Below are 26,787 nucleotides of genomic sequence, written 5' to 3'. Positions count from 1 at the left end.
AGAAGACAAAATAGATGAGTTTCTAGCTAAAATTGAACTACCAAAATTGCAAGAAGAGGAGCAAAACAAATTAATAAAATTATTTGAAATAGAGGAAATACAGGATATATTAAAAAAACTACCGAACAATAAAACACGGGAGAGGATGGACTCCCAATAGAATTCTATAAAACATTTAAAGACTTATTAATTCCTCCTCTCCTGGAAGTAATGAACCAGATTGAAGAAACACAAAACATGCCAGATTCATGCAAAACAGCAATAATTACAGTAATACCAAAGATGGGGAAAGATTCACTAACACCAGCATCGTATAGACCAATATCTCTACTCAACAAAGATTATAAGATAATAGCTAAACTATTAGCAAACAGATTGACCGACTGTGTACCAAAAATAGTAAAACTAGATCAAACTGGATTTATTAAGAAAAGACGAACAACGGACAATATCTGTAAATTCATTAACTTAATCCATGCAGTACAAGGAAACAAGACGCCAACAGTGTCCGTTGCGTTAGACGCAGAGAAAGCCTTTGACAGAGTAGAATGGAATTATTTATTCAAAGTATTACAGAGGTTCAACCTACCAGAGAAATATATTAATTGGATTAAAGCATTATATAAGGGACCATTGGCGAAGGTGACAGTAAATGGATATATATCAAACCAATTTAAATTAAGCAGGTTAACTAGGCAGGGATGTCCACTATCTCCCTCACTGTTCGTGTACGCTATAGAACCATTGGCAGAACTGATAAGAACAGAAAATAAAATGAGGGATAAAAATAAAAGAGAAGGAATATAAAATCAGTCTATTTGCAGATGATGTCACAGTATACTTAACAGAACCAAAATTATCAATAAAAGAATTACATAAGAAATTGAAGGAAGATGGAGAAGTATCGGGGGACAAGATCAACGCAAATAAAAGTGAAGCGATGCCAATGAATAATGCGGATTTCACAAAGTTTAAGAAAGAATCACAATTTAAATGGCAAACACAAGCAATCTGATACCTAGGTATTCAACTAGATAATAATCTAGGTCATCTATACAAATTAAATTATCAGCCATTAATGAAGAAATTACAAGACGACTTAGAACATTGGAAAGATTTACCACTAACATTGATAGGAAGGGTAAATTGCATGAAAATGAATATCTTCACAAGGATACAATACCTATTTCAATCGTTACCAATTCACCTAACAGAGAAATTCTTCAAGGAGCTAAAGAAAATAATAAGGAAATTCTTATGGAAAGGGGGGAAACCGAGGATAGCGCTAGGTAAATTAACAGAATGGTACAAACAAGTGGGCTTACAGCTACCAAACTAAGAATTATTATAGAGCAGCACAGTTAAGATACCTATCAGACTTTTAACAAACAAGGGAAAAACCAGATTAGAGCTAGATAAAATAGGGGAGAAGGTACCTGAAAATATACTATATAAGTGGGATGAAAAGCTGGTGCAACAGGGGAATTCACCAGTACTGCACCATCTGCTCAACATGTGGAAGAAAATTCACGTAGAAAGGAAAAAAACAAATGATCAACTATCAAAATTAATATTGATGCAAAATCAACTAATCCCCTTCACAATAGATAACCATTCCTTTAGAGAATGGGAGAGAAAAGGAATCAAAAGAATAGAAAATTGTTTTTTGGGAAATAAATTATTATCTTTTGAACAAATGAAGTGCAAATATGGTATAACTCACGGTACAATGTGTGCATACCACCAACTGAAAACCTAGTTGAAGGACAAATTGGGAAGCAGGCTGAGGTTACCAGAAGGAAGCAATTTTGAATATTGATTACAGAGACAATGATAATTAAAAGATTTATAACAATCATGTACATCAAACTGCAAGAGAAAGAGAACGAGAAAGCTGTAAACCCAAACAAAAGTGGGAACAAGATCTAAACATAAAGATAAAGAATGAAACATGGGAAAAGCTATGCTTCGGAACTATGAGAAATACAATAAACACAAGGTTATGATATAATATAATTGGTTATGCAGGCTATACACCACGCCCCAAAATTTAAATAAATGGGACCCAACAGTATCAGATAGATGTTTTCGCTGTAAGGAGGAAACAGGAACAACAGTACATGCAATTTGGGCATGTGAGAAAGTGGAAAAGTTTTGGGAAGATCTAAATCAGCTATTAAATAAAACCACAAAAAGCAATATACCAAAAAATCCAGAGATCTTTCTTCTAAGTAATATAAGAAGTAAAGAACATGGACTCGATTTGGATGGAGCACAAAAAAGATTTATTATGATAGCCTTAGCTGTAGCAAAAAAATGTATTATGTCAACCTGGAAATCAGAAGATAGCCTGAGAATACAGCAATGGTACATAGAAATGAATAAATGTATTCCATTGGAAAAAATAACATATAATTTAAGAGATATCATCACAGTATTTGAACAAATTTGGGAACCGTACATGGAACATAACAGAGAAGTCCTACTGCGGACCTCCACCACCTAAAATGTCAGAAGGAGAAGAAGACAAAACTAACTGATCCAGTGTGTAAAAGTAGATTACACAATTTTCTTGTTTATTTTCATTGTGTGATGACATTGTTTAATGGGTTTAATGTATCATACATGTTGAGCGTTGAGTGGGTGGGGAGGGGGATGGGAAGGAGGGAGGGAAGGGAGGGGGAAAAAGGAGAGAAAATGACACTGTGTATATTCAAGAGGGAAATGTTTGTGTATTTTGGTCAATATGGTTCATAGTGTGAAAAATAAAAAAAAAATTTAAAATTTAAAAAAACCTGGGATAACCGCCATGTAAGTGTTATTTTGTGTTAATCTACTTTTAGTGTTCTCAGTTAAGTAGCTGTGAAACATATCCCAGACCAGCAAACTCCGTTCCTTGTGTAAACCACCTGGCTGCCTGTTCCACACATTTTCTGTCCATAGTTTTACACCATTTTAATCCATCCAGCCTTTTTCATGAAAATGTACAAAAATATCTGCTGGGAATTTTAGGATTAAGTTTGCACTTGAAGATTACCATGGGTGTTAACTTCATCCCGTCGGTTATTTGCAATAGCGCCATGGTAAACCTGGTCCTTTAATGGTCCTTTTACACTGTTCTATTTGCTATCATGTTGAAATTTTATGGGGCTTCATCCATGTTTCCAATATTTCCCAATGCAAATTGGTATTTCTGTTGGTTACATATAATAAACTGGTGAAAACTTACAACTTTGTGATCAAGATCTTTTGGTAGTTTCTGAGCAATTTTTGCTTTTTGTCATAATACCAGATTTTTCCTATTCATGAAATGGTTACACCAGCCTACTATAGCTCAAAATCTTTACTGAGGTCTGGGTGCAACTTTGTCCACTTCAGTGCAAATGTTCTCATTTTATTTCAAGTGACTATGTAGCAATCTTATCTATGTTCATATACCCATTCTACAACATGATTTTACAATTCTGGCCACTGAGTGGTTCCTCTTCTCATCGAACATTGCCTTTTTGATATTTTTCTTTTAAGTCTCTTATTTCTTTCTCCAATCTCTTACCAACTTCTCATATATATCAAATTTTCTTGCAGCAGCAGTTAATGGTTTTCTTGATCATTTCTATCATTTTTACTCTAAAACTCACTTCATCGTTTTGCTGATGCCTCCATCATAATAATCACCTTCAGATAAAGACCAACAGATCATACATTGCAATTTTTAGACTAGACATACACACAAAATTTGATAAAACCCTTAAAATGAGGCTGAAAAAGGGGAGTCAGTTTTATCTACCAGTCGACATTTACACTGAAATATATGGTAATAACATTCTTAATCTTAACTAATATTGAGATGCCTGAAAGTGATCAAATATGATTGTGTGCTCACATGACCTTGTAAACTGTATTAAGTCACTTCAAAGAAAAAAGCTATAGCTCATTCAACTTTTCTTCACAAGTTCTCCAATCCCTACAGCACCCTGGTAAATCTCCTCTGCATCGTTTCCAAAACTTACACATCCTTCCTATAATAAGGTGACCAGAACTGAACATAATACTCTGTTTTGGCAATACTATCTCATAGCTCTTGAACCCTGATTAATGAAGGCCAGCATACCATGTACCACCTTAGCCACAATATCAACTAGAATAGTTAAATAATGTATGTTGTTAAATAATAACTGAGACTTGCATGTCTATGTGTTATTTCTACAAGCAATATGAAAAGCTTTATCATCGAATAGGTTGTGAACCTGCAGCAGGTCATTTCTTTTGCAACCAATTTGGAATCCTACCTGTCCATAATTGAATCTGAGTATGCAGGGAAATTACTCAATTTGAGAGATTTTATTCCAAAGGCTATATTGCTAAAAATCACCATTAAAAAGAAAACAGATCAACAGGTTTTTTGGACTGATCAGATCACTTCTGCTACCAAACCCATTTCTGGATGCCTCATTTTGTTGCCATCTATTTTAATTCTTGGAACCTGAAAACACAGCCAATTTGAATATAAGTTAACGTTAGGGATGCATTTTTTATTTATAGTTATATACCACTTTTTCTAATTTGTGAGTCTGTAATTTCACCAAACTTTGATCTCGATAGATTAAGTTTGCAAGAGGGCAGGACAAGCTTACTTGAAATGTAGATGCGTGAAATTTAATATATTAATATATGCAGTTTGACAAATACAAGTTACAAGATTTGCTGTGAAGTCCAGTCGACAACTTCAAGCCATTTTTAATTTGATCCCCGGTTGGAATGATCATTCAATTAAAATAGAATTTCCATGGATAAAGCCGTTGATTGTTGGAATTTAATGTAGCAAATGCCTTCCAACTTCCATGAGCATTTCCTGAGTGCTACATTTCCAAGTCCAAAGATGACCATTTTCACCATCTCCAGTAGCATCAATTAAACTGTATTCTTGATTAATTGAATGACGACAACTCGTGTTCATTGATGCGTCATGATATAATTTTTTTTTTGCTTTCTTGAGTACTGGGGAAGGGGAACTGTTACGAGCCCAGAGGATTCCAAAACACAGCAGCAACAGAAATTCACCAAAACAATGGTTATTTAAAACAATTTTTTTTTTAAATTTATTCATACATAATAATAAGATCAACATTTAACAACCTAACTTAACCGCTTTCTAATTCTAAGTGCATGTGTTTGTGTTCAGGAAAGTTCTTTGTTTCACTGTCCAATCATTCACTTTTCACTTCTCCAAGTTCACTGGTATCAGGCAATTTTCCATACTGGCACAAATTTTAACATTTTTGATTTTCACCAGGCTCTGGTGCTTTAACTTAAATTGTTATCACACAAGAAGTATGTTGGACACAAACAAACTGATCTCCTTCAATCAGCTTCAATGCTTTGCCGAAGAAACTTGCCCTCGTGGGTTTTTCCAAAAGATAACTTCTTGCCACAAAGAGTTCTTTTTCCCCTATTTTAGGAGAAACTACCAGCCTCTTGTAATTGATTACAAGTACTTTGAATAGGCTGAACTTGGAACTCAAAACCCATGTTCATATGGGATCTTGCAGCAGGTCTGCAAAACTTGCAGTCTTCAATGCTAATTGCTGCAGAAAAACTGACTGTATCTCTCTCTCCCACCTCCACAGAAGGGCTTTTTTTTCCCTCTGCAAAACCACATGATCCCTCTTAGAGCAGCAGACTTAACCAGAAATTTGGATCGCTGGCACCAGTTTAGCAATAAAAGATTAATCAGTTTCTGATCCTGGACATCTGTTCAAACATGCTGTTCCTTTCAAGACAATAGCCATTTCAATTCTACAACATCATTCCAATTAACACCTACTTGTGAAGTCTCTTCATAAGCATTTTTCGTGATTTCTGTAAAGTCAGTGGCAGACTTAGAGTGCACACTTTAAATGAGATGTCTTTTGTGAAATGTTACTGTCTCTTGTCTTCTTCTTTGGCTTGGCTTCGCGGACGAAAATTTATGGAGGGGGTAAAAAGTCCACGTCAGCTGCAGGCTCGTTTGTGGCTGACAAGTCCGATGCGGGACAGGCAGACACGATTGCAGCGGTTGCAAGGGAAAATTGGTTGGTTGGGGTTGGGTGTTGGGTTTTTCCTCCTTTGCCTTTTGTCAGTGAGGTGGGCTCTGCCTAATACCTGAACCCCTACAATCTAACCTTACCCCTTAAAGATATATTTTATTCCACAATTGTACTAATTTATTCCATAACAAAAAAAACTCTGCATTCTCTTACTAAATTATTTACCGACAAGAAAAATTACCTGAAGACTTATTGACCCACAGGTACTTGAATCGATGGAATTTTTGAGTTGAATTGTTTATTATTACAATTACAGAGATGCAGTTAAAAACAGTTTTAGATGCTCTTCAGGCAAGTCAGCTCATTGCAATAACAAATAAACAGTGAAGGGGCATGCATTCCAATAAGTCAAACAGTGCAGGGTAAAGGGAAAAACTGCAGTTAAGAACAGTGTAAGGACATTTTCTTTTTCACACATTCATTTAAGGATACAGGAAGATGCATATCCTGTTCCAGATATTTGAATGTAAAATCTTGGCTGATATCGCACAGGGGAAATAGTGCACTGTTATGGTATCAAATAACATGCCCTGCCTATCAAATATAGTAAAGAATTCAGGGAACATATTTGGTCCTGGCCAATATTTGTATTTCAGGTAACATTACTTAAAAGTGAGTACCTGCTAATTACTAGTTTGATATTTGTGTGAATATACTGCATTATTTTCCTACATTGCAATAATGTCTGGAGTCAGGTAGGGTTGCCCACTCTCTCCGGTCTTGTTTGTGTACTGCATAGAGCTCTTTGCTGAATCTATTAGGAAGGATGAGGAAATAAGACATAATGATGTTGCGAACCAATGGAGGCACTCAGGTTGAAGCCTCCCTGAACATGGATGACATTGCCGTGTTCTGTTCAGGAACAAAATTGATTCACAAACCGATCAGCATCTACAGCCAATTTGAGTTGGCATCAGGTGCCAGAGTTAACCAGAAGAGTGAGACTGTGCTCCTTGGTAAATGGTATGACCAGTCTGCTATCCTCTTCACAGTCAGGTCTGACAACCTGAAGGTTATTGGTCTTATCACTTTCTGCAAAAAACATTATATTTGGATGTCTAACCACTGAGACACAATTAGCTATTTATAGCATTGATGGCCTGTGACTTATTGTTTTGAAACTAATGCTGGCCTTCAGCTAAATATAAAATTACAATCAAAGTTACCAATTTATCCTGTTTTATATTATTCTTGTCTAGTTGTATTAATTGCTGTTTACGTTTGTTCAGGGCTGTCCAGTTTGTTTGATGCAACCATGCAGCATTCTGTGAGCGGTGCATCAGAGACCTCCGTTATGAACTTCTTATCGGCGATTGAATCACGCACCCCTCAGGCTGGACCTTCTACAGCCTCCCTGCTACCACAGTTCAGAACACCATCATGGCAGACAGGTAAGACTAAGTATGAATTTGAGAGTCTGAGCATCCTCTGGTGAGCTTGTACTTTATATAGGTATTTTCCTATGTCATTTGCAGCATCTCTAGAAAATGTGGAGTCCACAAAGTGAAGGCAATTGAAGCATGAAAAAGCATTGGCTAATCTGGTGCATCTGCTGACAACTCAATTTTTTTTTAACTGCTGTTGGAAGAGAAACAAATGCAAAATAATTGCCTTCCTATTTGCCTCTTTGCCTTCTATCCCCTTGTCTGGTCTCATCGCCAGCCCTTAACAATATACAAAAATAATAATTGGTATTGGGTTTTTTTTGTGGCCACAGAAAATAATACTTTCATTTGAACTTGAAATGGTTCATATGGGATTATTGAATTGAATTTTGGCTGTTTTTTTTATCATTTTAAATGGTCATTTTTCAAGAGAAATAATGTATCATCTTGCCTAACAGTTTGGTACAATCCCTTTATTTAATATAATTTAGAGATGCAGAAATGATTTATGTGGAAGGATAATTATTGTGGGACAATTTTTTAAACCAATGTGCAGCTCACCAAAAATAATGAGGAAAGAATGTGTTGAATCACATTTCCACTCTCATCCTGAATCTGGTAGCTAATCAAGATACTTGCAGAATTTGAAATTATACCTTGGCAGTCCATAAAGGACATTTCACTTGTTTAAGTAAAACTTTGACTGTTGAGCTCCCACAGTAGTTCATCCTTCTTTTCCATTTGGATCTCTACCAAACAATTATGTGCTGCAGTTGAGTCATCGAGACATCAGTAAAAATTTTGTGGGTTGATAACATTATTATTATTAGTGAGACTTGGTTGCAGGATTGGCATCTCCATGTTTAAGCGTTCTGTTGTTTTAGACGGGATAGGGGGCAAGGAAGGAAAGGAGGAGGTGTGGCATTGCTAGTCAGGAAAAATATCACTGCTGTGCATAGAGAGGACAGCACTGAGAACTTGTCTAAAGAGGCCATATGGGTGGAGCTGAGGAACGGGAAGGGCATGAGCATGTTAATAGAACTGTATTATTAGACCACCCAATAGTCCAAGAGAAATGGAGTAGCAAATCTGTAGTGAGATGGCAGACTGGTGTAAGAAACAGAAAGTTGTGATAGTAGGAGATTTTAACTTTCCACACATAGACTAGGACTCTCATACGGTAAAAAGACTGGATAGGTTGGAGTTTGTCAAATGTGTACAGGAAAGTTTTCTACATCAATATGTAGAGGTACCAACAAGAGAAAATGCAATACTTGATCTTTTAGGGAACCAGGCAGGTCAGTTAGCAGAAATATGCGTAAGTGAGCATTTTGGATCCAGTAACCATACTAACATTTTCAAGTGAATTATGGAGAAGGATAGGTCTGGTCCTTGAGTTGAGGTTCTGAATTGGAGAAAAGCCAATTTTGAGGAAATGAGGAAGGATCTCGGAAGAGTCCATTCAAATGCCAGTGGTACGCAGGTGGAAGGTCTTCAAGGATGAAATTTTGAGAGTGCAGCGATTGTATGTTCCGACCAGGAATAAGGCCAAAGTTAACAGACATAGGTAACCCTGGTTTTCAAGGGATATTGGAGAGCTGGTTAAGAAAAGGAGGGGGCTTTATATGTAGTAAAGACAACAAGGAGCAAATGAGCTACTTGCAGAATATAGAAAATGTAAGATAATTCTTAAGAAGGAAATTAGGAAGGCAAAAAGAAGACATGAAGGTGCTTTGGCAGATAATATGAAGAAAAATCCAAAGGGTTTCTATAAGTATATTAAAAGTAAAAGGATAGCTAGGGACAAAATTGGACCCCTACAAAATCAGAGTGGTCAACTATATGTGGAGCCTCGCGAAGTGGGGGAGATCTTGAACAATTTATTTTGCATCGTTATTTATGCAAGAAACTGGCATAGTGAATAAGGATGGAAGGGAAACAAATAGAAATGTCATGGAACATGTGGAGTTTAAGGAGAAGGAGGTGCTTACTGCCTTGCAACAAATAAAGGTAGACAAATCCCTCTAACTGGATACGATATTCCCCCACACCTTGAGGGAGACAAGTGCTGAAATCGCAGGGCCCTTGGTGGATATATTCAAAATGTTCTTAGTCACGGGGGAGGTGCCAGAAGATTGGAGAGCAACTCGTGTTGTCTCACTGTTTAAGAAGGGCTCCAAGAGTAAACCAGGCAATTATAGGCTAGTGAGCCTGATGTCAGTAGTATGTAAATTATTTCTGAGAGATAGGATGTATAGATATTTGGACTGTCATCAGCTGATTAAGGACAGTCAGCATGGATTTATGTGTGGTAGGTTGTGTTTAACAAATCTTGTAGAGTTCTTTGAGGAAATTACCAAGAAGGTTGATGAGGGAAAGGCTGTGGATGTTGTTTATATGGACTTTAGTAAGGCCTTTGACAACCTCTTCTGAGAGGTTGGTTCAGAAGGTTAGGATGCTAGGTATACATAGAGAGGTTGCAAACTGGATTTGAAATTGGCTTGGAAGAACACAGAGTGGTGGTGGATGGTTGCTTCTCAGATTGGTGGTCTATGATGAATGGTGTGCCTCAGGGATCTACATTGGGATCCTTATTGTTTGTTATCTATATAATGACCTAGATGGTAACATGATGAATTGAATCAGCAAGTTTGTTGATGATGAAAAGATAGGAAGCTTAGTGGTCTGTGAGGAAGATTTTCAAAGCTTGCAGAAGGTTCTGGACCAGCTGTGAAATTGGGCCAGTAAATGGCTGATGGAATTTAATGCAGATAAGTGTGAGGTGTTGCACTTTGGAAGAGTGAATCAGGGTAGAACGTACACAGTAAATGGTAGGCCATTGAGGAGTATGGAAGAGCAAAGAGGTCTGAGAATACATATACAAGGTTGTAAAGAAAGCTTTTGGCATCTTAGTCTTTATAAATCAAAGTATTGAGTATAGATGTGGGATGTTATGTTGAAGTTATTCAAGTCACTTAGAATATTGTGTGCAGTTCTGGTTGCCCAGCAGCAGTAAAGATATCAATAAGATTGAAAGAGTGCAATGAAGATTCACTAAGATGCTGCTGGGTCTTCAAGAGTTGAGTTACCAGGAAAGATTAAATAGGTTAGGACTACTTGGAACGAAGAAGAGTGAGGGAGACTTGTTTGAGGTTTATAAGATTATGAGGGGTATAGACAGAGTAGATGTAGGATGTTTCCACTTAGATTGGGGGAGATAAATATGAGAGGTCATAGCTTTAGGCTGAAAGGGGACCATTATGGGTAAGTTTTTCACAGAGAGTGGTAGGAACTGCCATCCGATTAAGTGAATGCAGATTTAATCTTGAGTTTTAAAAATAATTGGATAAATACTTGGATAGGAGTGGTCTGGAGGGTTATGGAATGAGAGTAAGTCAGTGGGACTAGCTCGATTTATTGGTTGGTACAGACCGGAAGAGTTGAATTGCCTGTTTTTCTGCGTTGTAACGTCCTATGGAAGAGAATTTTGGGAGACTATGCAAATTGATACTTTGTCTATTTAATTTGACGTTCTCTATCAATGCCTTTTAATTAATTTTCTAGGTATGCACTCTTCAACGCCAACAGAACTGTTCGTCACTGGAGCACTGCAAGCTTCAGGAACATTCCCACCAACAGCTCTTGCAGCTTATCAGCATCCTTCTTCTTTTACTAGTCGTGGTTTTACTGGTACACAGACTCTGACGCTACAAGATGCAGCTTTCAATTCTACCACAAATGGGCTTCTTTCTCCACATGACCCTTTGCTTCAAATCAAGTCTTCTCAGACTGCTGTTGCTTCCCCGTTGACTTTTGACAGGATTGGTAGTACTGTTTTAAGTACGAGCATACCCCAGTCTTCAACATATCGTTCTGCTCAAGAATCTGCTCCTCATCACTTACAACCACAATTTAGTTTGTTGCCTTCAGCACTTGGACCAGCTCAGCAAACCTCTCAACCATTTGCCACATCAGTTTTTTCTAGTTCAACTGCCTCTATTGAAAGGGCACTTCAAAGAGAATGTAGTGTTATAAAGCATCACCAGCGGCCTTCTAGTTCACACTCAGTGCAGGCGCAGTTACCAAGTTCTCACCATTCCTTGCAAAGCTATCTTGCTAGTGGGAGTGGAGTTGATTTTCAGGAAGCATCAACACACACAGGTTTAGCATGTAGCCCTCTAGGAGACCAGTCTCAGGTGAGCAATGGTGGAACACAACAAAAGAACTCTCCAGTAACAGTTGAGCAGTCACAGAGTTATTCATCCACTGTTCAATCTCCTGATTATTCCTCAAAATCCAAGAATTGTTCAAGATCAGCTCAACGTTCCACAAAACCTGCCAAATCCCAAAGTGTAACGGTGACTGTACAAACACCGACCTACTCCACGCCAACTCAAAAACCAAGTTCAGTAATAGCAAGCCAGACTCAAATATACTCTTCAGGGCAGGCATCAAACCTAATAATGTCAAATAGTCAGTCACAGAACTTTGTTTCAACACAGTCTCAGAATATGTCAACGGTTAGTCACTCAGAAGTATATTCTTCCAGTCAGCCTGAGAAACTCACTACTTTAAGCAAGTCACCAGCTTCTTATTCTGGTCAATCACAGAACCTGACAACCGTTAGTCAAACACTTAGCTACTCTTCTGACCAATCACAAGTATTGCCTTCAGTAAGTCACACTGACAACTACTCTGATCGATCACAGAATCTGACTTCTGTTAACCAGACACAGAGCTATTCTTCTAGTCATTCTCAGGGATTGCCTGCTGTGAGTCAGTCACAAAACAGCTATTCAGCACAGACCCAGGGCTTGTCAACTGTTAGTCTTTCTCAAAGTTATGCTTCCGGACAGTCTCTCACTTTAACATCTCACACGCAGTCGTTGCCATTTTCTTCATCTACTCGTGCACAGAATTTAACTGCGTCCAGTCCTACTCAGAACTTTATGTCAATGCATTCATCACCAACCAGTCAGTCACAAAGTGTTTCTTCACCCCAGTCACAGAAGTTTTTATCAGGAGTGCATTCGCCTATTTTCACTTCATCATCTCATTCACACACCATACAAAACACTCAATCATCCACAGAGAGAAAGCAGAGTTATGTAAAAAGAAAATCGGATTCTGATGTATTTGTTCCATCTAAAGAAGCTGAGGGTTTTCCTATTCAGAATTTGTTACAGCAGCAATCTTCCCTTGATGCTTCCACTTCAGGTTTATCTGAAAGTGGAATTGGGGATGAAAGCGCTGTTTACACGGTCTCAAAAGCAGATGATCAGTACCTGTCTCAGAGCGTCATCAGAAGTAATTCTCGCCTGGAAGACCAGATTGTGGGTCTTGCTCTTCAAGTGTCAAAATCAGATGAAAGAAAACATGAGCATGTAAAACAATTTAATGTGACACGACCTATAGAAATGGTATCTCATCACAGTCAGTCAGTTGTCAGTAACAATAACATCAACGCACACGAGATGAAAAATGTTTCTGATTCATCACAGCCATCACATATAATTATGGGCTCTGAAGAACTGAAGCAGCCTCATTCCCTTTTACAAAAGGTACCAGAGACTAGACCACAAGCTCGTCTTGCACAAGTTATTAACACACCTCAACAATTGCAGACTCGCCCTGTCACTCAGGCTCCACGACTACAGCTTTCTGGTGCACGGTTACTCTTGGGTTCACCCCATGAAATGCCACTGTCATTACTACAGCAGTCAGTAGAGCTCCAGGCCCAGTTACTACAGTCAGGCCTCAGTCAATCCCAAGCATCGCAATCACAGCAAATACAGTCTCGGGCATCCCATCATCAGTCACAGTTTCTTCAACTTGAGCGGCACATTGCCCAAGCCAACGCTGCGCAATCTCAGCAACACAATCTGCAGCAGAATTCTGAGACAATGAAACTAGATGGCACAGAATCTTCAAAACCGCTACAGTTAACAACTAAGGATCATTTTGATCAATCAGACAGACAGGATTCTAAGTCTCAGTTTGTTGGTCTTAGTTCTGTATGTTTTACAGAATCTATGTTGCTTGGAGTTGATAGAAATCTCTTTTCTGGTGTTGAAGATGTGTTTTCTGCCAACGAACAGTGTGGAGTTGCATCACAAGAATTTGCCAAGTCTACTTGCAGTGAATCCAGTATTCAATCAGTTGAATGTGCCGATGGTCCAAAATCCACATTTCAAACAGTGGCTGTAAGGCACATTACACCAAATTTCCACACCACGCAAGCTTTACTTTCAGATCAACAGAATGTGCATAATCTGGCATTAAGTAATAGTCAAATTAATTTGAATCTTGAGGCTGTGCCATTAGATAATACAGCACAGTCTAAAACTTCAAGCCTTGAACAGCAAACACTTGGATCAGATCAGCAAATACAACCTGGTTTAAATACATCGAATTTGAACTCCATTCAAGATACCAATGACCACAGTATTGATGGGTTTAAAAAGCAAAGTGCTAATCCTGATTCTGAAGAGGATGATAATGACGACATTCCTGATGATGGTGCCATAAATAATGCAAAGGATCCTGATTTCATTCCAAGTGGTAGGAGTAACACTGATGAGAGTGCTGTATCTGACATTGATTACAACCTGATTGATGAGAATACTCCAGGATCTAGTTGCAAAAGGAAGTTAAAGAGGCCAATAAAGCCCAAATTAAAAATAGGAGGACCAGTAGTTGGGTGGTCTCAAGGTGCGCCTGAAGAAGAAGGAAATATAGATTGGTCACTTGAATGTAATCAGAAAAATCGAAAAGCAAAAGTGCCACCTAAAGAAGCTATGGAGAATGACCTTAGTAGTCAAAAGCCAATAAAACGAAGTGGGCAGAGTAAACGCCCAAATTCCAAAGATCCGATTTCTCCTCATACATCGAATGACAGTTATTATGAAACATACCACCAGCAAGAAAGGATAAATCAAAAAATTAGAGAAGTTGAGGAAAAACAACCCGAAGTTAAAAGTGGTTTCATCGCATCCTTTTTAGACTTTCTAAAATCAGGACCTAAGCAGCAATTTCCAGCACCATCTGTACGAATGGCGCATCGTAATAGGCGTCCATCCACCAATACCATTCATGCTCCTCTGATTCCACCAGTTTCAACTAGTCAATCAGTGCCAACTGCCGTATTACCTGCTGAAAGTGGACCTGCAAGCCCTTGCAGAAGATTAGATGATGACTTGAAGAAAAACCTGGAAACATTAGCTGCATTTTCTTCTGATGAGGATGACTCTGTTGGGAAGAATAATGATCTTCAGAAGAGTATTTCTTCTGCACTTTCTGTTTTGGATGATCCCAATAAAAAGGACAAATGTGTAAAAATAGGTAAGCATGTTTGATGGAATTGGGACATAATTAACATATTCCTTTTTTATTGATCAAAATGCTGATTGTGTAAAATTTAATATTGTTATTCATTATCACGTTCTGCCAAGCTGTTTGAATAAAATATATGCTTTAAATCTATAAAACGCGATGTAACCTGGAAAATTGCTTCAGAAAGTAGTGCAGAGCAGGCTCTTTGGTCCAATTCATTTGTGCCAGATGAAGTTGGCATTTGAGGCCAGTCCCATTTGCCTGCATTTGGTCTGTATCCCTCTATTCTTAAATTTGTCCAATATCTACTGCCGTGTCCTTGTCAGTCCACTCTGTCATTTCTTAAAAAAAAATTTGTTAGACAATCTCCCTTCCATGAGGTCATGCTGACTACCTCAAACCAGTCCCTGCCTATCCAAATACTGGTGGATCTTGCCTCTCAGAATTCTCTCCAGCAATTTTCTGACCACTGATGTCAAGCTTACGTGCCATTAGTTTCCTAACTTGACCTCGCAGACCTTTTATTAAATAATGACGCATTAGCCATTTTCCAGTCTTCCAGCACTTTACCCAAGGAAAAAGATGATAAAGATAATGCAAATATCTCAAAAGGCCTCTTCATTTTCTTCCCTTGCTTCTCACAAGGAGTGAGGATGCACTTTGTCAGGCCCTAGGGATTTGTCCATCTTACTGCACTTCAAGGTTGCCAATACCACTTTGTGGTATGTTCAGGACTTCGCACCTCATTTCAATTCCTTGGCTTCCATGAACTTCTCCAGACAGAAGACTGATGAGAAATATTGACTTAAAATCTGCTGTGACTCCACACAAAGATTGCTGTTGATTCTTAATGAGTTTGATTCTCTTCCTACCCAGCCTTTTTACTCCTAATATATATTCGTAGAATCTCTTGAGATTTTCCTTTATCTACCTGCTAGCTCCATTTCATATCCTATTTTTGTCCTATTATTTATTCTTGAATATACACCTACATTTATACACATCAAGGGATTTGTTTGATCCAGGTTGCTTAAATTTGACACATGCCTCCTTTTTCATTTTGAGATCCTCAACATCATCATTAACCAGATTTCCTTCACTCTAATGGGGATATATTGTGCCTGAATTCTTGTTATCTCATCTTTTAAACCCCTCCCACTTTCCAGCCACCCCTTTACCTTAAAATATTCACAACCACTTCTGCAAGTTTGGCCTTGCCCCAATTTAGCTTGTAGACCAGTTGTAGCATTCTTCAAAACTACTCTAATACCAATACAGTAGAGTTATGGTCACTGGTCCCGAGTTGATACCTCACACAAGAATATTCTCTCTAAGCACTGTTGATATGTCTTCATTTCAAGGGCAAGACTCCCCCCACCGCCGACTCCCTCACACTTGTAACACGTATACCCCAGAACATTAACTGCCAGTCTTGTCCTCTCTTTCTGTTGTGGTTATATCATCCCAACCTTTCAATGACCTGAGTTTGTCTGCCATACTTGCTTATCTTTTTTAGTCTCATGCAGTTTAAATAACAGGTCATTTCCTGTTGCTTTGTCTAAACTTGCTATCTTTGAGTTCATGATAGTCTCCAACCTCTCATATGTCTCATATGTATTCTGTGAACCACCCCCCCCCCCCCCCCACCCCATCCTCAATCTCATTTAAACCTTCCTAATTAACACTAGCAAATCTTCCTGTTTAGATATTGGCCCCCTTGAGTTCAGGTGCAGCCTGTCTCTCATGTGCAGGTCACCTCTCCCTCAGAAGAGATCTTAATGATTTCAGAACCTTAATTTGTACCCCTTGAGCCAGCTTCTCACCACATTCATTTGGTTTGTATTTCTGTTTAAAAGGCATTTTCTCTATCTTTGCTGTGTTCTGCTATCAAAATGTTTTTTGTATTTGCTTCCCATTTGGATTGGCAAAGTTGACTTTAAACAAAGGGTAGTAAATCTCTAGCATTTTGCACCCAGAGGCCTGTGAATGTATGTTGAAGGCTAAGAACATTTAATGTTTGGATACTAAGAGAATTGAGGGATGGGGGAATCAAGACTGGAATATAAATGAGGTGAAAGACTGACCACAAACTTGAGTGGCAGCATGGTCTCAAGGATCATATGGCTTACTTCTGCTTCCATTTCCTGTTATGATTTGAAATATATTTGATATAAAGTACGTATCGGTGTTTCATGTTAATTATTTGAACAGAGAACTGCTGATGTTGGGTATCCAAAACCGCAATGCTGGAAGCACTCAGCAGGTCAGGTAGCATCAGTCGGGAGATAAACTGAGTCAATGTTTTGGGTTAAGGGCCGTTCATCATGTATGGTTTCATGCTTAATGAATATACACATTTTGAAATGGGGTGGTTGGGAGGAAAATGTGTCTGTTCGTGCTTTTTGTGGTGTTACATTTGTTATATCCTGTTGAATCTAATTGTATTTATTCCAGATTTTCTTAAATTAATACCATGTTTATTCTGTTAAGATCATACTGAAAATTGAAAATCAAAATATTAATTTGAATGTATTTATGATTATTTTATTCTCATTCAATGTATTTTTTTTCATTAGAGCCCACTAATGGTGAAAAGGATTCCAACACTTCTATTTCTGCTGTTATACAGCAGGAAAAAGTTTCAAATCCTTCTTCTCCTCCTCATCCTCCTCCTCCTCTTACCCCTCCTCCTCCTCCTCCAAAAGAACCACAGGAGACAACTGAAGCTCTAGAATTTTCCAAAGAAAATGAAGATGATGAATTGAATCCTCCAGAGAAGGCTGAAAAACAAGAGTTAATTGCTGTGGAAGGTTCCACAGATGAAGAGGATATAGAAAGTGGAGGGGAAGGCATGTACAGGGAACGAGATGAATTTGTTGTTAAGATAGAGGACATTAAAGCACTTAAGGTAACAGTGTTACCTTTTTTGTGGGGTTTTTTTTAGTGACCAACTTTAATATGGAGATTCATTATATTCTCGGTTTTGAATAATGTTTCAAAGTTACTTTGTGTTGCATCCAAGTTCTCTGTTACCTCTTCAAAAACATGTAGATCTCAGATTTATTTTATTCTCATGAGTACATAAAGATGTACAGTGGTCCAACTTTCTTGGTAGCAAATGTTTGTTGAGGAATTAGTGTTATACTCTTGAGCTGCTTCCAATAATTCTATAATAATGATATGGAGAAATAAATATTATTTGGAAATCAGCCATAATTTTTTCTTACATGTAAATATGGAGATTTTAAAGTTCAGATTTATCATTGGTGTACATTCATCAAATCACTTACAACCCTGAGATTCTTTTTCCTGTGGGCCAAACAACATTTCCACTTACCAAGAGTGCAAAAAACTATACTCAAGAAAAGAAGCAGAGAGAAAAGTAAACAAACTCTGCCATTCTGTGCAAAGGAAGGGTCCTTCAACGAATCTCTGGTTGAGTTTGGTATTGGGGAGTCTGATGGTGGAGGGGGAGCAACTATCCCGGAACCTGGAGGGGCTAGTCTTGTAGCACTGATATTTTTCTTACGATAAATCCACATTCTGTTCCTATATTCCTTCAAAAATATGCCCATGTTAAATAACATTTATCACTACTGTCATCGCAATTCCACACACAATTGTGGATTGGTACACTATCTTTCACTATTGTGCTAAGTCAATATGCCAACAGTAAATTCCTACAGGGTTCAGTTGATTATGGAAAGGGCATAAAATGGAACCACTGTTATGACAAGACAATTCAAAGTAGGATTGGGGCAAGAAGTCTTACTTAACTACTCTTCAGAGAGAAACCCTTGATGGCAATATGAGGATTAACTCACAATCAGAGTATATAATTTAGGGCTAATTCTTAGTGGGAATAAAATCATAATGGGAGGGAATCTAACATGGTATGCTGTTTAATGTGTACAGATTTGGAGACTGAGCATGCCTCAACATTTTGAAAGGATTGAAAATCAAGAAACTGCAGATGCTGTAAATATGAAATTAAATAAACCACAAATGTTGGAAACACTCAATGGTATAAGACTGCACCTTGGAAAGAAAAGCTGTTAACATTTCAGATCTAAAGCTCCTCAGTGTAATTAATCATCTATAAAAAGTAAAGATGACACTTTTGAATGAATTGTTGGTATTTGTATACTTCAGAGAAGATTCTATTTCATTATTTCAGGTTTTTTTTAAAATGTGAAGATTGACTAAAGATGGAATTGATTTCCATTGTAATTGACGTAATGATATTACATAAACTGTTATGACCAGGTGGTAGACCAAATAAAATTATTTTTAGTGATTATTCATGTTTTTACCAGGCTTAAGGTGAATTCCTTTCTCTTATCTAGACTTTTAGTTCTATGATACACAACACAAAATACTATTAGAACACGAGCTCAGGAACAGACCCTTCGGGCCATGGTGTATGTGCTAAACATGATGCCAAATTAAATATAATCACTTTTGCTGCCATATGATCTATATCCCTCCAGTTCATGCATATTCATGTCGCTATCTAGAAGCCTCTTAAGCACTACTCTTCTATCTTCAATAGACATTTTCTGAAGCAGTATTTCAATCTGAATCATTGTCCATTTTCCTCCATGATTGCTGCCTCACCAGCTGAATTCCTCCTGCATTTTGTTTTGTGCCTCAAATATACCACTGTTCTGACTAATTCTCAGGACAATAATTAAGTATAACTAAACGTACTCATTTTAAAATATTTGTTTAATTGTTATTTTGAGTTATTTAAAAATCCAAATGTGTATGGCGTTGCCATCCAAATTATTTTAATTGGTGTCTGAATATTTTAAATATAAACATTTTAGATTCTGAAACAGTTTCTTAACTAATTTAGGAAGTTGAAGATTTGTTGTGCATCAATGTCTAAAATGGAAGCTACTTTATTTTCTCTTTTAACTCTAAATTGTTTAATTACAGGTGGCATTAAGCACAGGAAGAGAGCCTCCTGCCATATGGAAGGTACAAAAAGCTTTGTTGCAAAAATTTATGCCGGAAGTAAAAGATGGACGAAGACAATTCTCTGCAACAAACAGCGTGAGTAAAATTTGTTTAATAAATTAAAATGTATATATAATTGGAATTGCTCACAATGAAGAGGAATGTTAAGATGCTGGATAGCTTCTAGAATACTCTCTCATTGAACCAAAGGAAAACACAGGTTGAAATCCAATTGTAGCAGCTGGAAATGTTTAAATTTGGTGATTTTAAAAGTTACATTATTTTTTAAAAAATAAGATGTGTTCACAGCAATCACAAAGCTATCAGGTGGTAATTAAAGTCCATATATTTCATTAATTCCCTTCTGGGAATGGAGTTTGTCATTTTTGACTTAGTCTAGGCTACATGTGACTCAGAGACTCCGATAGCTCAGTGGTTAGAGCACTGGTCTTGTAAACCTGGGGTCATGAGTTTGTTCCTTGCTGGGGCCTCATTTCTGTGAGAGGGCGCTTGACAAAAGTGGTGACTCTCTGTCTTCCTTATGGTAGACATTTCATGTATTGACAAACCCATCAATGAATTTAACTCTTAATTTCTTTCATTTTTGGAAATGTAAGAGAGACATTTAAAAAGGTGCCATTGCAAGTAATGTACACTATCTTGGAATGCATTTTAAAAAAACACTTGGAAAATTCATTAGGAAGTTTACTGTTATCCTGGAATGTGGCCTTATAAAGTGGATTCCAAAGAATTCTCTCACAATACCTGAAAAGAGCCGGAAAAGGTCTTATAGTCCTCTAAGCCTACTCCACCATTTGATACAATCATGGTTTATCATGCGATTTCGGTATCTGATTCCTGCCTTTTCTCCATATCCCTTGATCCCTTTAGCCAATAGGACCACATCCTATTCTCTTTGAATATATTTAACAAACTAGCTTTTAACAAACTAGCTCCAACAACTTTCTGTGATAAGAAGTGGTTAAAACATTCTTCCTGCATCTGATTTGTCTAGTCATGTCAGAAATTTTGTGTCTCAGTTGAGATTCCCTCGCATTCTTATAAATCAGAATTTATTGTCATCAACAAGTAACAAAATTCGTTGTTTTGTGGTAGTATCACAATGCAAGCATTCATATAAACAACCTTACAAAAAATAAATAAAAATAGTACTCAAAAAGTTAAAGTAAAGCAGTGTCTTTAGTTCATTGATTATTTCAGGAATCTGATGGCAGTAGGGAAGAAGCTGGTCCTTCTGCTGCTGAGTGCTCGACTTTAGGCTCCTGTACCTTTTTCACAATGGTAGAAAAGTGAAGAGGGCATAGCCAGAGTGATGGTTGTCCTTGAGGATAGAGGCTGCCTTCTTAAGATACCACCTTTTATAAATGTCCTCAATGGAGTGTTGTGGTGCCTGTGATGTCGTAGGCCAAGTTAACAACCCTCTGGAGTTTTTTCTTTTATTGAGCGTTGGTACCGTTATACTAGATAATGATGCATCAGCCAGAATGCTCTCCACTGTAAACCTGTAGAAGTTTTTGAGAATATTCAGTGTCTTACTGAAGTTTATCCAGTCTTAATGCACGTCTTGCCATCCAAGAATTCGGTCTGATAACAGTTTGTTCTTGAATGTCATATAATAAATTGATGCAGGTTAAAATGCCTTTACTTCCTCAGATTAACTCTTCAGTAATCTAGAAATATTTATGGTATGGGATATTCAATTTTTCACAATAACGTGGCCTGAGAATTTTGAATATTGTTCAAGAAAGAAAAATAGGATTATATTCAGAAATTTTCACTTAAAATTAAAAACTTCTGATGATGTACACCAGACTGCTGCAGGAAGCAAGGGAGGATGTTGTTGGGGCTGTCTGAAATGTAAAATGGCGATGCTGCTGTAACGGCAGCGCTACCACTGGTACAAACCCGTGAGGAGCAGAATCACTGCTCCCACAGGGTCCAACTGCCCAGTCCAAATGCCATCAGTTTTGAATAGGCTTCAAATGCTTATTATTAGCAGCAGCCCATGGGGGGTTGCAGACTCAAGGTAAGCAGAGGACTGGCACAGGGCACCAGAAAATGGGGAGACTGCCCCTGTCTGAGGAGGAAAAGCAGAGGAGTCAACCCACGGGACTGTAACCGTGGCAGTTGTCAGTGAGGGGTTGTGTGGCTGAAGGACCCACACAGATGGCGGGCTGTTGGTGACTCTAGGCGAGGAACCCACGTAGGTTGTGGGCTTCTGGAGACTGTGGTCAAGGGACTTGAACCTGGCTGCAGACTGCTGGATACTGGTTTGAGACTGTCTGAAGGTGTACTAGATATCGGAACTGGGATGCAAGAGGGTGCCAAGGGAGCTGAAGGGTTCCTAATTGTATTGGAGGTTCAGATCTGGAACTCGGGTTGCCGATGGTTTGAACTGGACTCTGTTGGCTACGGGAGCACTGGAGGCGATTCCATGGACACTCAGTGACTCTTGGTGTGGTGGGGGGGGAGGGGGGGGAGGGCACGGACACTTTGTTTTGCTTCTCTTTCTTTGACAGTAAGAGGTGCTTCAAGCAATTTCTGCTGATGGCAAATCTGGCTGCCTTATAGCAGACAAAGATGTAATATGACACTTTTTATTAAATTGAATCTTGAAACTTTTTAAAACTTGAGGCCATCAATAAAGTGGCAAAAGACTGGAGGACAGCAGGATAAACCAGGTAATTACAGACCTGCAAGACTACTATGAGTGTTGGAAATTACTGGAGAAAAAAACTGAGGGGCAAAATTATTCTATCGTTGAAAAGATATATTTAAAAAAGCCACAAAATTAGCAGGGCTTTGTTCAATCCCAAATTAGCTTGATGACAGGAGGCAAAGGGAGATTGGAAATTTGCATACTGCAGGGGTCTGTACAGGGACCCTTGCTGTTTATTTTTCTGAGGGTTTAGCAACTTGGATGTGAATGTTAGAGATATAATTAATTCAAATAACATGAAAAGTGGTGATGGTATTCATAGTAAAGAAGGTAGTCTTGGGCTACTGGACAATATTGATGAGGTTTTTTTTAATCATTTTTTATTTTTCACACTGTGAACCATATCAACCAAAATACATACAAACATTTCCCTCTTAAATATACACAGTGGTATTTTCTCCCCTTTTATTCCCCCCTACCTTCCCTCCCCCCTCCAAAACCAATAAACATTCAACATATACAATACAATAAAGTAATTAAACAATGTCATCACACAATGAAAATAAACAAGAAAATTGTGTCATCTACTTTTTCCGATATCTAGTACACCTTCAGACAGTCTCAAACCAGTATCCAGCAGTCTGCAGCCAGGTTCAAGTCCCTTGACCACAGTCTCCAGAAGCCCACAACCTACGTGGGTTCCTCGCCTAGAGTCACCAACAGCCCGCCATCTGTGTGGGTCCTTCAGCCACAGAACCCCTCACTGACAACTGCCACGGTTACAGTCCCGTGGGTTGACTCCTCTGCTTTTCCTCCTCAGACAGGGGCAGTCTCCCCATTTTCTGGTGCCCTGTGCCAGTCCTCTGCTTACCTTGAGTCTGCAACCCCCCATGGCTGCTGCTAATAATAAGCATTTGAAGCCTATTCGAAACTGATGGCATTTGGACTGGGCAGTTGGACCCTGTGGGAGCAGTGATTCTGCTCCTCACGGGTTTGTACCAGTGGTAGCGCTGCCGTTACAGCAGCATCGCCATTTTGTCTTATCATTTTAGGGGGTGGAGGTCTGAGGCAAGCCCTCTCTGTTATGTTCCATGTACGGTTCCCAAATTTGTTCAAATACTGTGACTTTATTTTTTAAATTCTATGTTTTTTTTTTCCAATGGAATACATTTATTCATTTCTATGTACCATTGCTGTACTCACAGGCTCTCTTCTGATTTCCAAGTTGACATTATACATTTTTTTGCTACAGCTAAGGCTATCATAATAAATCTTTTTTGTGCTTCATCCAAATTGAGGCCTAGTTCTTTACTTCTTATATTACTTAGAAGAAAGATCTCTGGATTTTTTGGTATGTTGCTTTTTGTGATTTTATTTAATAGCTGATTTAGATCTTCCCAAAACTTTTCCACTTTCTCACATGCCCAAATTGCATGTACTGTTGTTCCCATTTCCTTCTTACAGCAAAAACATCTATCTGATAATGTTGGATCCCATTTATTTAATTTTTGGAGCGTGATATATAGCCGATGCAACCAATTATATTCTATCATGCGTGACCTCGTGTTTATTATATTTTTCATAGTTCCAGAGCATAACTTTTCCCATATTTCATTTTTTTATCTTTATGTTTAAATCTTTTTCCCACTTTTGTTTTGGGTTATAGCTTATTTCATCATTTTCCTTCTCTTGCAACTTGATGTACATGATTGTTATAAATCTTTTTATTATCTTTGTTTCTGCAATCTCATTCAAAGCTGCTTCCTTCTGGTAACCTCAGTCTGCTTCCCAATTTGTCCTTTAAGTAGGTTTTCAGTTGATGGTATGCAAACATTGTACCATGAGTTATTCCATATTTGTACTTCAATTGTTCAAATGTTAATAAATTATTTCCCAAAAAACAATTTTCTATTCTTTTAATTCCATTTCTCTCCCATTCTCTAAAGGAAAGGTTATCTATTGTAAAAGGGATTAGCTGATTTTGTGTCAATAATAATTTTGGTATTTGGTAATTTGTTTCTTTCCTTTCTAAGTGAATCTTCTTCCATATATTGACTAAATGATGCAGTACTGGTGAGCTTTTATATTGCACCAGCTTTTCATCCCACTTATAAAGTATATGTTCTGGTACCTTCTCCCCTATTTTATCTAGCTCTATCTTAGTCCAATCTGGTTTTTCCCCTTGTCTGATAAATACCTTAATTGTGCTGCTCTATAATAATTTTTAAAGTTTGGTAACTGCAAACCACCTTAGTTGTACCTCTCTATTAATTTATCTAACGCTATCCTCGGTTTCCCCCCTTTCCACAAAAATTTCCTTATTCTCTTTAGTTCGTTAAAGAATTTCTCTGTTAAGGGAATTGGTAACGATTGAAATAAGTATTGTATCCTTGGGAAGACATTCATTTTAATGCAATTTACCCTCCCTATCAACTTTAGTGATAATTCTTTCCAATGTTCTAAGTCTTCCTGCAATTTCTTTATTAGTGGCTGATAATTTAATTTGTAAAAATGGCTTAAATTATTATCTAACCTAATACCTAGGTATCAGATTGCTTGTGTTTTCCATTTTTAAATTCTGTATAATCCACGTTACTCATTAGCATCGCTTCACTTATTTGCATTGATCTTGCACCCTGATATTTCTCCATACTCCTTCAATTTCTTACTTAGTTCTTTTATTGATATTTCTGGATCTATTAAGTATACTATGATGTTATATATACTATGATGATATCAATAAGTATACACTGCCTGTCCCGCATCGGCCTTGTCAGCCACAAACGAGCCTGCAGCTGATGTGGACATTACCCCTCCATAAATCTTCGTCCGCGAAGCCAAGCCAAACAGAAGAGAGATTATGACTAAACTCCTTCTCCTTTATTTTTACCCCTTTTATTTTCTGTTCTTATCAGTTCTGCCAATGATTCTATTGCTAAAGCGAACAGTGAGGGAGATAATGGACATCCCTCCCTAGTTGACCTACTTAATTTAAATTGGTTCGATACATATCCATTTACTGTTACCTTCGCCAATTTTCGTCCATTATATAATGCTTTAATCCAATTAATATATTTTTCTGGTAGATTGAACCTCTGTAATACTTTGAACAAATAATTCCATTCTCCCCTGTCAAAGGCTGCTTCTGCGTCTAAAGCAATAGCCACTGTTGGCATCTTATTTCCTTGAACTGCATGAATTAAATTAATAAATTTACAGACATTATCCACTGTTCGTCTTTTCTTAATAAATCCAGTTTGATCTTGTTTTACTATTTTTGGTACATAGTCGGCCAATCTGTTTGCTAATAGTTTTGCTATTATCTTATAATCTGAATTAATTAGAGATATTGGTCTATATGATGCTGGTGTTAGTAGATCCTTCCCTGTTTTTTGTATTGCTGTAATTATTGCTATGAATCTGGCAAGTTTTGTGTTTCTTCTGTCTGGTTCATTACTTCCAGGAGAGGAGGAATTAATAACTCTTCAAAATGTTTTATAGAATTCTATTGAGAATCCATCCTCTCCAGGCGTTTTATTGTTCGGCAGCTTTTTTAATATATCCTGTACTTCCTATATTTCAAATGGTTTTATCAGTTTTTTTTGTTCCTCTTCTTGCAATTTCAGCAGTTCAATTTTAGCTAAAAAACTCTTCTATTTTATCATCTTTTCCCCTCGTTCTCATTAATCTCCATTGGATTATATGTAATTTGTTTGTCCTTTTTCCTTGATGCCAATACAGTTCTTTTAGCTTGTTCTGTTTTAAGTAGCCAGGCTAATATTTTGTGTTTTTTCTCCTGGTTCATGATACTTTTGCTTTATTTTCATTATATTCTTCTCCACCTTGTACGTTTGTAATGTTTTGGGTTTTTTTTTGTCTGCCAATTCTCTTCTTTTTGTTATATCATCCCTTGTTGCTAGTTCCTTTTCTGTACTTACTATCTCCCTTTCCAACTGTTCTATTTCCTGATTGTAGTCCTTTTTCATCTTAGTTACATAACTTATTATCTGCCCTCTAATGAAAGATTTCATTGCATCCTATAATATAAATTTGTCTTTCTCTGATTCCGTATTTATTTTCAAAGTACGTTTTAATTTGGCATTCAATAAACTCTCTAAATTCCTGCCTTTTAAGTAGCATGGAGTTTAATCTCCATCTATACGTTCTTGGTGGGATGTCCTCCAGTTCTATTGCTAATAACAGGGGTGAATGATCAGATAGCAATCTAGCTTTATATTCAGTTTTCCTAACTCTCCCTTGAATATGGGCTGACAACAAAAGCATATCAATTCTTGAGTATGTTTTATGCCTACACGAATAATATGAGTATTCCTTCTCTTTT

At 37.6% G+C, this 26,787-nt stretch overlaps 1 protein-coding gene across 8 annotated transcripts in view; it reads left to right on the top strand.

The window, feature by feature from the left end:
• qser1 (glutamine and serine rich 1) overlaps positions 1-26,787 on the top strand; it is a 127,144-nt gene that overhangs the window by 76,320 nt on the left and 24,037 nt on the right. For all 8 annotated transcript variants that reach the window (XR_011346273.1, XM_069902511.1, XM_069902466.1 and 5 more), the window contains 4 exons: positions 7,316-7,477; positions 11,036-14,812; positions 17,380-17,711; positions 19,745-19,861. Coding sequence is in view for 7 of the 8 variants with exons in the window: in XM_069902511.1 (XP_069758612.1) it covers positions 7,316-7,477; positions 11,036-14,812; positions 17,380-17,711; positions 19,745-19,861 (4,388 nt within the window). In the remaining variant the exon portion in view is untranslated. The remainder of the gene's footprint in view (positions 1-7,315; positions 7,478-11,035; positions 14,813-17,379; positions 17,712-19,744; positions 19,862-26,787) is intronic.

This window comes from Narcine bancroftii, chromosome 1 (genome assembly GCF_036971445.1).
Source record: "Narcine bancroftii isolate sNarBan1 chromosome 1, sNarBan1.hap1, whole genome shotgun sequence".
Classification (NCBI taxonomy): domain Eukaryota; kingdom Metazoa; phylum Chordata; class Chondrichthyes; order Torpediniformes; family Narcinidae; genus Narcine; species Narcine bancroftii.
The sequence above is the reverse complement of the archived record's forward strand: the minus strand, read 5'-3'. Positions and strand labels throughout refer to the sequence as shown.